Source organism: Rosa chinensis, chromosome 7 (assembly GCF_002994745.2).
Source record: "Rosa chinensis cultivar Old Blush chromosome 7, RchiOBHm-V2, whole genome shotgun sequence".
In the NCBI taxonomy this organism is placed as follows: domain Eukaryota; kingdom Viridiplantae; phylum Streptophyta; class Magnoliopsida; order Rosales; family Rosaceae; genus Rosa; species Rosa chinensis.
Genome location: NC_037094.1, coordinates 28802991 through 28815849, shown reverse-complemented (window position 1 = coordinate 28815849; position 12859 = coordinate 28802991). Strand labels below are relative to the sequence as shown.

At 38.9% G+C, this 12859-nt stretch overlaps 2 protein-coding genes across 5 annotated transcripts; both read right to left on the bottom strand.

The window, feature by feature from the left end:
- Positions 1–490: 490 nt before the first annotated feature.
- Positions 491–2774, bottom strand: LOC112177744. Its single transcript, XM_024316004.1, has 4 exons — positions 2304–2774; positions 1974–2117; positions 1495–1651; positions 491–1200 (listed from the first exon to the last, which is right to left on the bottom strand). Exons 1-4 carry the CDS (start codon positions 2772–2774, stop codon positions 491–493), a joined length of 1482 nt encoding a protein of 493 aa, XP_024171772.1.
- Positions 2775–5133: 2359 nt separating this feature from the next.
- On the bottom strand, positions 5134–11348 carry LOC112176011 (homeobox-leucine zipper protein HDG5). Of its 4 annotated transcripts, none has more exons than XM_024313811.2 (11): positions 11025–11348; positions 10412–10612; positions 10140–10324; positions 9865–9982; positions 9350–9538; positions 7863–8447; positions 7453–7665; positions 7143–7311; positions 6478–6746; positions 6264–6359; positions 5134–6007 (listed from the first exon to the last, which is right to left on the bottom strand). In XM_024313811.2, exons 2-11 carry the CDS (start codon positions 10544–10546, stop codon positions 5552–5554), a joined length of 2415 nt encoding a protein of 804 aa, XP_024169579.1. In that variant the 5' UTR covers positions 10547–10612; positions 11025–11348; the 3' UTR covers positions 5134–5551. The 4 variants fall into 4 exon arrangements, with proteins under 4 accessions (XP_024169579.1, XP_024169580.1, XP_024169578.1 ...); XM_024313812.2 differs by having other exon boundaries at positions 11104–11348; XM_024313810.2 differs by having other exon boundaries at positions 11035–11347.
- Positions 11349–12859: the final 1511 nt, after the last annotated feature.

The following is a 12859-nucleotide window of genomic DNA, read 5'->3' as shown; positions in this document are numbered from 1 at the left end:
GGCCTGAATAAAGAAGGTCTCAGAATCCAAGGAGATTACCAGATTTTAATAGAGGTTCCATCACCTACCTGCCAATGGATCTCACCTCTCAACATAGTACTAGCAGCAAAAATTCTTCTCCAACACGTAGAAGCATGATTTGGGGCCGAAGTCTCTAGCAAAGATGAGTCAGGAGAGTACCTAGCTTTAAGCAATCTACTGACTATGGTATTAGGATTTCGAAGTAGCCTCCATCCCTATTTAGCAAGCAGAGCAAGGCTATGAGCATGTAGATCATGAAATCCCATACCACCCTCCTTTTTAGAATGACAAAGACGGTTCTAAGGCATCTAATGAATTTTACGTTCATTGTTCTTACTCCCCCACCAGAATCTAGCACACATCTGGTGTAAACCATCACAAGACTCTTTCGAAAGAAGAAAACAGCTCATAGCATAGGACGGTAATGCCTGTGCTACCACCTAAATGAGTAAGTCCTTCCCAGCACTACTCAGCAATTTCCTTGCCAACCAGCTAACTTTTTACTCAAACTTTCCTTACTATAGGCAAAAGGCTCAGTCCGGTTCCTTCCTAGATAAGTAGGCAAGCCCAAATACTTCTCATGCTTGGCTTCAATAGAAACACCTAAGAAACATGCAATAACACACTTTGCATCCTCAGAAACTCTCTTACTAAAAATAATACTGCTCTTAGAAAGGTTAATGTGTTGACCATATGCCAACTCATAATCATGTAGAACTGACTGGATATGGTGACACTCATTCAAAGTAGCTTTCCCAAACAACAAACTGTCATTTGCAAACAATAAGTGATGAATAGTAGGAGTACCCTCATAGATTTCAATACCTTGCAGCTCACCATTTACAACTTTGTGCTCAAGCAAGGCTGAAAATACTTCTGTACAAAAAGGAAACATGTAAGGTGAATGTGGATCACCTTGTCTGAGTCCCCTAGTAGGAGTCAAATAACCCTTCGGTTGGCCATTAATCAAAAAAGTATACCTCACAATGGTTACACACTTCATAATCACACCCACCCATGACTCGGCAAAACCCAATCTCAAGAGAACATCCTCTAGAAAGCTCCACTCCATACGGTCATAGGCATTGCTCATATCAAGCTTTAAAGAGAAGACTCCCTCAGTGCTGGAATAACATTTATGAATGAAATGTGACACCTCATTTGCCACAAGAGAATTATCTGTAATTAGTCTCCCAAGTATAAAAGTACACTGAAATGAGGAAATAATCTTTGATAAAATTTTCTTCAGTCTATTAGCAATCACTTTAGAGAAAATCTTATAAATCACATTACACAATGGAATAGGCCATAAATCAGCAACTGACATAGGATCTTTCACCTTGGGAATCAAACAAATATGTGTAACATTGATCTCACTAAGTATTTGACCAATAAGCAGAAAATTCTGAACTACTGACACTACATCCCCACTTACTACCTCCCAATACTTCTAAAAGAACAAATGTGGCATACCATCAGGCCTAGGAGCTTTCGTTGGATACATCTGAAACAAAGCAGCCCTAGGAGCTTTCGTTGGATACATCTGAAACAAAGCAGCCCTAGTTTCCAAAGCAGAATAAGGAGCACACAAATCCAAATTCATATCATCAATCACCTTAAGTCGCAGAAGCTGAACAATAGTTTGCATATGAGCAAAATTAATACCATCGAATTTAAACATATTGGAGAAATAGTGCAAAACCACATCCTCCATCCCTTTAGGTGAATCTTGCCAAACACCATTATGATCAAATAAACCAGTCAATCTATTTTTAGCTCTACGGTTTGAATCTTTCCTGTGAAAATACTTAGTATTTCTGTCACCATCGACAACCAAGTTATTTAGACCACTGCTTCCAATATGCATCTTCTTATGCCAATAAATCTTCCAACAAGTATTTGACCAACAAGCAGAAAATTTTGAACTGCTGACACTACATCCGACATACTACCTCCCAATACTTCTGAAAGAACAAATGTGGCATACCATCAGGCTCAGGAGCTTTCGTTGGATACATTTGAAACAAAGCAGCCCTTATTTCCAAAGCAGAATAAGGAGCACACAAATCCAAATTCATATCATCAGTCACCTTAGGCTTTGCATATGAGTAAAATTAATATCATCTGATTTAAACATATTGGAGAAATAGTGCAAAACAACATCTTCCATCCCTTTAGGTGAATCTTGCCAAACACCATTATGATCAAATAAACCAGCCAATCTATTTTTAGTTCTACAGTTTGAAGCTTAATTTCCTGTCACCATCGACCAACCAAGATACTTTGGATTGTTGCTTCCAATATGCATCTTCTTTTGCCAATAAATCTTCCAACTTTGCATTAAGAACAGAACAGTCCTCCTGATTTGCAGAAGACAAAGGCAAAGAAAACAAAGTCTGGAGCCGATCACGCAACAATCCAATCTCACGACTTCTCATACCAAAGAACTCACGCTGCCAATGATTCAAAGAAAACCTGGTGATTTTTCTTGTAACCTGCTGCATAGGCAAGCCATTAACCATAGGCTCCCAACCTACCTTTACCACATTCTGGTAACCCTCGTGAAAGGTCCAGAAACTCTCAAATTTAAAATAGTGTCTCCGCCTCTCCACCATCAATGAACTGCCACAAAACACTCCCAACAAGATTGGGATGTGATCACCATGGACTGGAGGCAAGTGTAAAACTTGTGCAGCTAGAAAGATGTCTGACCAGGTGATGGAGGTGATAGCCCGGTCTAGCCTACTCTGCATCCCTAGTTCACACCACGTGCAATGGCGAGCTATGAAAGCCCAGGTCAAAGAGGTCACACTAAGTCAGGACGTCCCTAAAGGCTGCATCTGCCTTTCATGGCGCACTACATCGCCTTCCTTCTCATAGGCATGCAGCAACTCATTCATATCTCCGACAACTACCCAAGGCAGCACCGACTTTGCCCATAACGACTTCAACAATTCCCATGAAAAATGGCGGTCTGCCATTGCTGGATTACCGTATAACCCTGTTAGACACCATGCTACACCAGACCCATCAGTCTCCCTCACCTCCACATCAACGTGGCTTTTTTATTTAGACTGGAAGCGAATATCCAAACCATCAAACCAGAATAAAGCAACGCCGCCGGATTGACCTTCATTGAACACTGCCTCACAATTCAAATACCCAATTTCCAAACACAAAGAATTCATGTATTCCAAATCATCAATCTTGGTCCAGAAAGGAAGATAATGGAAGGTTTCCTCTGTTGTATCAGAATCTTCAAGGCCTGCATTGCCGTTGGATTATTCAGCCCATGACAGTTCTACGCCAAAACCTCCATGCCTAGGGTTGAGGTTACTAACAGTGCCGTGCTTGATGGGAAAGAAGAGCAACCTGATTATCACTGATGGGCACCGAGATAGGGTGGAAGCCGACCACAGTGAAGTAGCGGCACCGATGCAGAACGTCCGACAGCCGTGAAAGTTGCAGTGCCAATATCTGCTATCCGCGTCTAGATAGTGTTGTGAAACGACGACAGACGTCGTCCTCTGAAAAATGCAGCGACCGTCGTCCTGGAAAGGATTGCAGCCCCGTCGCGGTGCTGCACGTTACCTGAGAAAGAAACCCGCGTTAGGGTTTTCTGGAAAAAAATATCTCGCGCGCGTGGGGCGCGTACAAAACGGGTGCTAAAATATAAAAAAAGGGATCCCTTAGTGAGAGGATCCTATATATTGATATGATTATTTTTGTCTTCTAGTGTCAACACCTCAACTGTGATTCAAAAAGAGCTGTTACCTGCTGCAAATGATCGAGGCAGGCAAAAAAAAATCTAAGATTCATATTGTTGTGGTTCTAATATGTATATATTATCATGCAATGTTATTAATGTATTAATCTATACTGTATTATTCCCAATTCTCCAGCCAAGTTTTTTAATTTTGGATCAAATCTAGAACATAAGTAGCGTATATATCTTGGTCTTCTTGCTTCCTATCTGTCACAGATATGACAATGGCAAGATTGCACATAATTTTCATCTCTTGCACATGCAAGCACCGTATTTCCGCACGCATGTAAGGGCGTGCATGAAGGCTAGTTCAAATATGAAAGTCAAAGTAAGAATTTTCCCCTATAAAGGAAACCTCTCAACTTTTACCTAGCCACAATGGCCAAATTACTCACCATTCCCAAACCTCTCTTCCTTCTTTGGGAGATGGAAAAAAGTAAGTGGTGGTTCATCCTGTGAGGGTGATAGTTAGGGTCAGTCTTGAAAATTTGGGAGTTCAAGGAGAAATTAATTCATTTTGCTCAAGACTGAAGAATAAAATCAATAAGTTAATAAAAAAAATTATGCAAGTGACACTTCTCTTTTTAGTTGAGTGCACCACACAACATGTAATTTTTTCTAATCACAACATTTATTTTTTCAAAATGAAATAATTGCAACATGAGAATCTCCAACACTAAGGCCATGTTTGGTTCGCGGAAAGTAAGCATCAGAAAAATAAACTTGTTTCTTTTTTGCGTTTGGGATGCAAAATGAAAGGATTTCATTTTCTAAAGAAAGGGAAAATAAAGAGGAAAGTGATTCCTTCCATATTAATTTATTATATTATTTACAAACTTTTTAACAACTTTCTTAATAAGTTTTCTTACGTTGCCAAACATGAGAATGGAAAATTCTTGGGAAATTTCATTTCCCTTCCCATGACAAAGACAAAAAAATTACTTTCTTTTCTGTGAATCAAATGAGGCCTAAATGAGAGTACACAGACATTGCATAGAAAATATTAATGGATCGGTCATTTTAGATATTATTGGCGGTTAATTCCGAAACAATCTCCAACACCCCTAATTGGGTTTGGATGATTTTTGGGGAATGCATCGTTGGTAACTTACAAGTAAAAAGATCTAGAATGACTGAACTAATCAGAAAACCTCTGCAATAAAATAATTTGTGTTACTTTCTCTTATGTTTAGCATGCTTATAGTCCAACTTGGTTTCTTTAAAAGTGTCTCGTGCATATTTAGTAACAAATTATTTTTGTACAAGTACCAAACAATCAAGTTTGTGCTTGTTTGCTTTAACACGAGAGAGAGAGAGAGAGAGAGAGAGAGAGAGATGATGGCAAATCTTGTAGATGACCAACATAAATTGCAGAAGCATTGAATTCGATCCTTATCATAAACACAAAAGCCAAATAAAAAACAGAGACAAGGAGAAGTCAATACCCGAACCACCACCCTTGCTGACTGGTAAGGTCCATCGTCTTTAATACAAAAGCGTTCCAGAACCTGACCAGAAACCAAGGGTACTCTTATGGTGCGCTCTTGACTCCTTCTATTCAATCAACCACACACATAAAGCAGCAGTAATGATGCACAGTCTTCCTCACACCTACCTAACAACTACCACCATTCCCACTAGCTAAACCATCTTGATTTCTCTTATTTACTAAAAGGCCTCACCACCCTTCTTCCCATTCCCACAGAAACTACCATTTGAAAACAAAAAACTGTTCCCCAACTGCAAACCCTAAATGGGAAATTACTACTTGGAGCTCGCAGCAGTTGGCTCGGAGCAAGAGCCACCACCACCAACAGTGTTGCCATTATCAGTAGTTGTTGTGGTGGTGTTGCCGAGAGCTGAGATGATCTGCTGGACCGAGTTGCACAGGTGGTTATTAATGGCACTGACGGTGGAGAGGTTGAGCTTTGCAGAAGGGTTTGGGCTGGCAACAACTTGAAGTCCCACCGTCATAAGACAACCCGAGTTGCGGCTGTCTTGGGCAGACGGGGATGTTGTAGTAGTACTCTCGGTTGTGGACTCAACTGGGACAATGGCAAACCCTAGAGGAAGGATGGGAATGCAGGATGGATCCTCTCCGCTCATTGCCAATTGGATGTCGTTCACGTCCATGGTTGCGTACACAACCAGGCTTCCTGACTGATCGGTGCAACTCTCTTGTAGCATAAGCTCTATGTTTTGCGTTGAGTTGCTAGCTACCTGCATTCCCACAAAATGATAAATACTATTTTTGCTGATAAAGAAAAAAGGTAGTCCTGTTAATAATTAGAGGGGTATAAGCAATTGAATAGACTGAAAATGAGGCTCAAACCAAGTGGTCCTATAGACAACGATGGTACAAAATGAAAATTTCAAGGAACCCTCCTTTTTTTTTCTTTTTTTTTGAAATTTGAATTTTTCCCACTAAAAAATGTACAAAGTATAATGAGAAACAAAATTCAGTGGTGTAACCTACATTAACGCGAAGAACAGAAATGCAATTTCCAGGATGAGAGCCATTGGCAATGTGAGCCACTTCTTGCAAGGAAGTTCCATTGGAAAGAACATCAAGCTGCACAGATAACAGATGCAACAAGTTGATAATTACTCAACTAATAGATGACAAATTCAGCGGATAATATGAATTACTACTCAAATTAATAAGATGACTAATTGATACTAGCTAGTACCTGAGCTCTGCGACGTTCGTCCCTTAAGAGCTCAAAGACACGGTAGTGAGAATAAGGGAGCCAGGTGGTGGAAACTGCACTGAGAATGACTCCATTGGGTTGGCCAGCCTCTGAGACTTTCCTTGTGGTTATTCGAATAGTGTCATCTGGGGAATCCGATAGAGCCGTCCATGCCTGCCCACCGGATGTGCTCATGTTCACACTGAATGTTCTTATCATTCTCTGGGCTAGTCTCATCAAATTCCTTCTTGCCTCAGGAGAAGGTATCACTGTATGAAGCCAAGGAGTCATATATATGTTAATCACAACTATTACATTAATTATAAGAAAATGCAAGTTTCCCATAAGACAGATCCATACTTACAGCAACACAAATATGACATTATCATTACTTCTTACTAGAAATAATTGAAGATTGGAATGAACCACTACAATATCTATCAGACAGGTCTAGAATCTAGAATTTGTTTTCACGTACTCATCCATATGATATTAATTAAGAGCATGTCAAGGCAATTGATCCCACTCAATATTCGTTCTATCCATAAAATTGCTCGAGCAACTCGTTTAGTTGTGCATAGCACTACCTGATTCTGATATATATCTACGAATCAATGTATATTAGTCTTTGATTGTCATTAGAAGGCAAAGAAATATTTTTTCACCTCCGAGGTCTGATATATTTCTGGCCATGAGACTTGCAACCCTTTCACATTGCCTCTGTAAAACAGCCAACCATCTATGCGCCCCAAAAGCCATCCCACTGTAGACATAATGACTGAATATTTGATGGACAGGCTTCTCCTCTACCTCTGCATGTTCTACCCAGGTAACCTGCATTGAAGAAAATTGTACTTTCACTGAAAACACCTTAAGAGAGTATTAAAACACTAATAATTAAAACAAGGACATAGATGTATACAAGCAGGATAATTTAATGAATGATGAAACAAGTGCAAGAGGCAAATTACGTACCCTTGAGTATCCATTGGGCATATCTTGGATGAGACAGCCGGAAGGCCATCTCTTGTACCGGGGAAAGGAAGGTTGGAAGCTACCATGGAAACTGTCAATTGGGAAATCGACAATTGCCCAACTTCCCTCCTCTTCATTTTGTTGACAATAGCGCAGAAAATGAGCTTCTCTAGTTGGCACCAGAGGAGAAACAACTTGCAATTCCGCATACATCTGCACAATTAACAAGTAACTCAGTTTTATGATCATACTACATTACAAGTAAGGATTAGTTTCTTGTTGGCTACAAATCTCAGTCCAAGACAGACATTAAAATGAAAGTAATATTTGTGCGTATGTTTAACTGTGATTTTTTAATAAGAAGGTATTGCTTCTTGATTGTAAGTAAACATGTTAAGTACTTCCCTTACCAGCTGAAGTGAACCTTTTGCCTGACCAGAAGGATCTGCTGAGATAACTTGAACTGTTTTTGCTTTAGAAACAATAGAAGGAAACAATTCCATCCACTTAGTAGCATCAAGGAAGGCATCCACAAGATTAATGCTATTCATTATGACCACAGCAGTATCACGAGTAGCTTCAGTTCTTAAATCACTTAAGTTCTGCTTGAAGTTCAAAGGCCAAGGGAACATACGAGCTCGTTCTTCAGCATTAAGCATTTCCATTCCATTCTCACTGTTTTTCATCCAAAGAGGCTCACTAGCAGTGCACATCTTAACAAGTTCTTCGAGGGAGGAAGCAGCGAGCTTCATTGCAAGCGTCTTCTCGTCATCTAACAACAGACCTCCCTCAGGAAAGTGAGAAGGCTCTGGTGGCAAACTACTCATGGTGATCATATGATGATCAGTACATGAACTCATCATTGGGTCTGGGAAATGCCTTGAATAGATATTCATGTCCAAGTCCAAGGATGCCGCCATTAGAGGGGCCGCTGGTCCCATCGTTTGAATTTGCCGGCCCCCAGGGTATCCGGAGAGGCAACAAACTCGTTCCAACTGTAAAACAAACAATTCTTGTATAAATTCCCAAATGCATAAGTAGTTATAGAAAATTATTGATGTCTTAGGAATGCACTCTAGTAATTCATGCTCATAAAAAGCAATCAATCATCAAAATTCAGATTTCAAGTTATTCTCTCTATCATATTATACTCTTTTATCAGCTCAAAACTATTAAGCAACAAGTGTCTAATTAACTAGAAATTCCAAAAGACTATTGCTAGCAGTACTCTCTCTAAATATATTTTCATAAATCAGTTGCATAGTACTATCTGGTTTCACAAGATTTGGGTATAATTAAATTCCCAAATGCATATATAATTATAGAGAAATATTGAAGTCTTAGGAAGGCACTCTAGTAATTCATGCTCATAAAAGAAATCAATCATCAAAATTCAGATTTCAAGTTATTCTCTTTATCAAATTACACTCTTTATCTGCTCAAAACTATTAAGCAACCAAGTGTCTAATTAACTAGACATTCCAAAAGACTATTGCTAGCAGTTCTCCCTCTTTAAATATATTTCATTAAATCAGTTGCATGGTACTATCTGGTTTCTAAAGATTTGGGTTTTAACATTCGGGTTATTCAAGTTGGCAAAACATTGAATTCATTTTAATTCAATTACCACAATCTTCGCTCTTATAGATTACAGATCTAAACCTTCATTCTATTTTTTTTTTCAAATTTTAATTTCCAATTTATATTGCAATAAATGTCCTCATTGGTTTTACCCCACTTACATAAAGTAAATGAATGCCATATTTCTATCTATTTCCACTCAAAAGGAAGACAACAAATGCACAATTCCACTTAAAAGCAATTTAGGAATCAATACAAATATTCAACTATTTTACCAAATACAATTTCCTGCCAAAGCTACAATGGAGTTGCATACCTCTTCTCGGAGTCTAGCATTTTCGAGATGAAGTTGGTGTTCATCCAAGGCAATGTCCCCAATCATAGCCGCACCTCCACAGTTAGGGCATATAATGTTGCGCAGTGCAGCTTGAAGCCTGTAATTCTCATTTTTTAGGGTATCATTTTCAGCTCTAAGCATGACATTATCAGCCCGGTCTTGTTGTGCCTAAAAACATCAGTAATTAATTAGTCAGCTTAACAAGATAAACATTGAGCATATAAACACACATTGACATGGATGCATTTTCTGCTTAACTTTTATTGTACATGCATACATATAATGGAATACAGACTGCATTATTAATTAAAAGGTTGGAAATAATTTCAGAAAATACAAAGCGTGTGATTATGGCACCTAGGTTTTTCATCTGTTTATGGCTTTTATGAATTACGCGCTATCTTGGGACTCGTACTTTAACCTTATGGTTATGTCAAAGCACTAGTAATGAAATTAAACAACAGTCGAAGAAATAAATGAAAGTGCTCGATTACCTTCATTTGGGTTCGGCGATTTTGAAACCAAAACTTGACCTGGCGTGGTTTCAGTCCCAGATCTAGGCTCAGCTTTTGCCTCTGCTTGTCATCTGGGTGTGGACACTCCTTAAATAAACTGCATGAACATAAAACAAGAGCATCATTACCCTAACAAATGGTAGGTAACAAATTTTCCAATGCGGAATTTCAGTTCGGATAAGTGCCGCACTGAAATCTCACCCCGCATTGGGGAAAACTAGTAGCGGAAAAGGGAATTGTGGTCTGCTTAGTACTTTTCCATTTCCTGGATCTGGTGAGCGGTATGGCGATGGTAGCGTTTCTTCTTGGGAGGCTGTTGCTGCAGTTGTTCTTCGGTCTCTTGTTCGTTGCCAGAGTACTTTTCTTCAGCATGTTCACTCCCAGACCCACTCTCCATCATCTCCTCCTTTCCTCTAGTCATAAGCCCAGTTTCTTCCTTCTGCTCATGGAAAATTTATGTCAGAATTAAATAAAAAAAGGAATCAAAATTTATGTCAGAAAATGGAAAAGGAATACAAGGATTTACCGGAAGGATGGAAGAGAAAGGCTGGAAGGGCATGAAGTTGAAGTTAGGGTTTTGCATCGGCGAGGAAAAGAGGGTTTCAGAGTTGACTACGTTCCCACCTCCCATGGTTGACATTACTTGGCAATCCCCATACATTTTGTGTAAACACCGATTGAAATCACTTGCTACTAAAAAGTACAGTTTCTATAGTGCTTGAAACAGCTACATGTAAAAACAACTTTTGTCAGAAAAATACAAGAAATGGTTTTGCTTTTCTCTTCGATCAGTACGTCTCTTCACTCTCCACTATACCAGTACATCAAATTTAAACAGCTTCAAAACACCCAGATCACAAAACTAAACTCGGCATGCAGGTGAAAAAACTTGCTGGGAAATGAAATATCAAGGTTGGAAATTCTGTCAAAAAGGAGATGAAATATATTTTCATACCCAAAAACAACACCAAGTAATATTCAAAAACACTCCATTTCAGTCAAAAACATCAATGAAAGAACCGTTTGAGAAAATACACCATTAAATACAGAGGAAAAGAAATAGTACCAACAAAATTAAATGAGAGACCGTGAAATTACAGAATAATAGATAGGCAGATAAAGAGAAAGTGTAGTGTCACCAGCATAAACCTGAAGTGAGTGTCGGTGTTGTTTAGAGGAATGAAAGGAAAAGCAAAGAATGGCTCCTCTTGCTCTTACCCTTCTTCTTTGCTTTTGATCTGTAGAGAGCTACAGAGCATCAGAACCAGTACCACTCTCTCTCTCTCCAGAAGTGCAGCATTGGATATTGTGAATTTTCACATCGTCATAAATCCGTAATTTATTTGTTTACTGTGCGTGGTTAAATGCGGGTTGACAGAAACCGATCGACGCCAATTTACTCCTCTTGGGCTGTTACAGTCCACGTGTCCGTTTCTCCCTGGAAGACCAAAGCGTTTCTCTCCTCCTCCTCCTCCTTCTTCTTCGTCTTCTTCGTCGTTGTTGTCATCATCATCTTCGTCCCCAGCCCAAGTCAAACCCTACCTACTGACAGAGTCCACGTGACCCGCAGTCGCGTCCAAAACACGCGACCTACTTCATTATTATCGGTTTTTTAACCTCGACGGTAAACGCAGAAATTGACTCCGGTTACCGAAGAAGATAGAGAGAGATTGACTTTGATTAGGGCAGAGATCTCGCGGAGTCAAGGGATCGTAGCCGTCCGTTTCAAGACGCGTGGGCCCCTCCTGAAATCTACGAAATTTGTCTCCCACCGCTCGGACAAAAGCTATTTAGGGTTTGGAGGCCACCAGGCCCTATCGGGAACTACGACGACGTTTGACTCTCCGGTCGTACCAAACATTTTTCGGTCTTGTATCTGCATAGTTTTAGGTTAAAGTTCCATTTTAAGCAGGTGATTTGAAATTAATGACAAGGACGAAGAATAACGGTTCATAATGCAGGTTTTTACAGTACAAAAGGAACGTATAATTTGATGAAAATCTTTACAATTTTAGGGCCTACAAAGGTAGATTGATCGTGATGAAAGTAATCTTGGGAAATAAAGGTTCATTCAAAGGAGAAATTGGCCCCAGTAAATTTTGTTCAATCAGAGGAGAAATTGCATCATCACCAATGGGATAAGGTTAGCAAATTTTAGCCTACATGCATGATTACATCCATCAGATATTAAAACCAGAACAAACAAGAGCATATTTAGCCAAGCAATCCATCATCTGGTTACATTTCGTCTAATTAATTGGCAACGACATAAAATGAGTAAACATTGCTCATATTAATTTCTGAATCATGTTTAAGATCGCACTCTAACAGCCCCTGGACATGATATTTTTAGCTAAAACGTTGGGAGTTGATAACTGTTCCACATTTCATTTGCAACGGCTTAATTGTAAGGTTTTTTGTATTAGAGTTTTGGGGAGTGAGGGGCATAATATATAATACTGATGAGAAATATCTTTGAAAAATATATCCGAAATAAAATCATGGGCACTGAATTAACAACAATGATATTATAAATATCTAATATCAGAGCTATACCAAATCTTCTCAAAATCGATGGATCATTTTTTTTAGTAAAATCCACACATTCTAAATTGTAATCAGCATACCTACTTAATTTTCTAATATTTTCAATGCTTTGTTATTCATTCCACAACTCAAGCATCCATAATGCACAATTTTTTTTTCTTTGAATGTTTTTGCTTTTGCAAAAAATAAAAGCCAAAGTTTTGCTAGTAAATTTTTGGAGTATGATACCTTAATTTTTCATTGTCTCAATCTCCTCTCCCTTTAACTCACAGCTGAAATTGAGAAATTATCAAGAAAAAGTTATGGCAAAAAAGGGATAGATATTAAAAATGATGTTGATTATTTCAAAAAGCTGAAAGGGACTGATATCAAATTATCACCAACCTATTCTCCAAAAACAACATTAGTTAAATAAAAGAATGCCCAG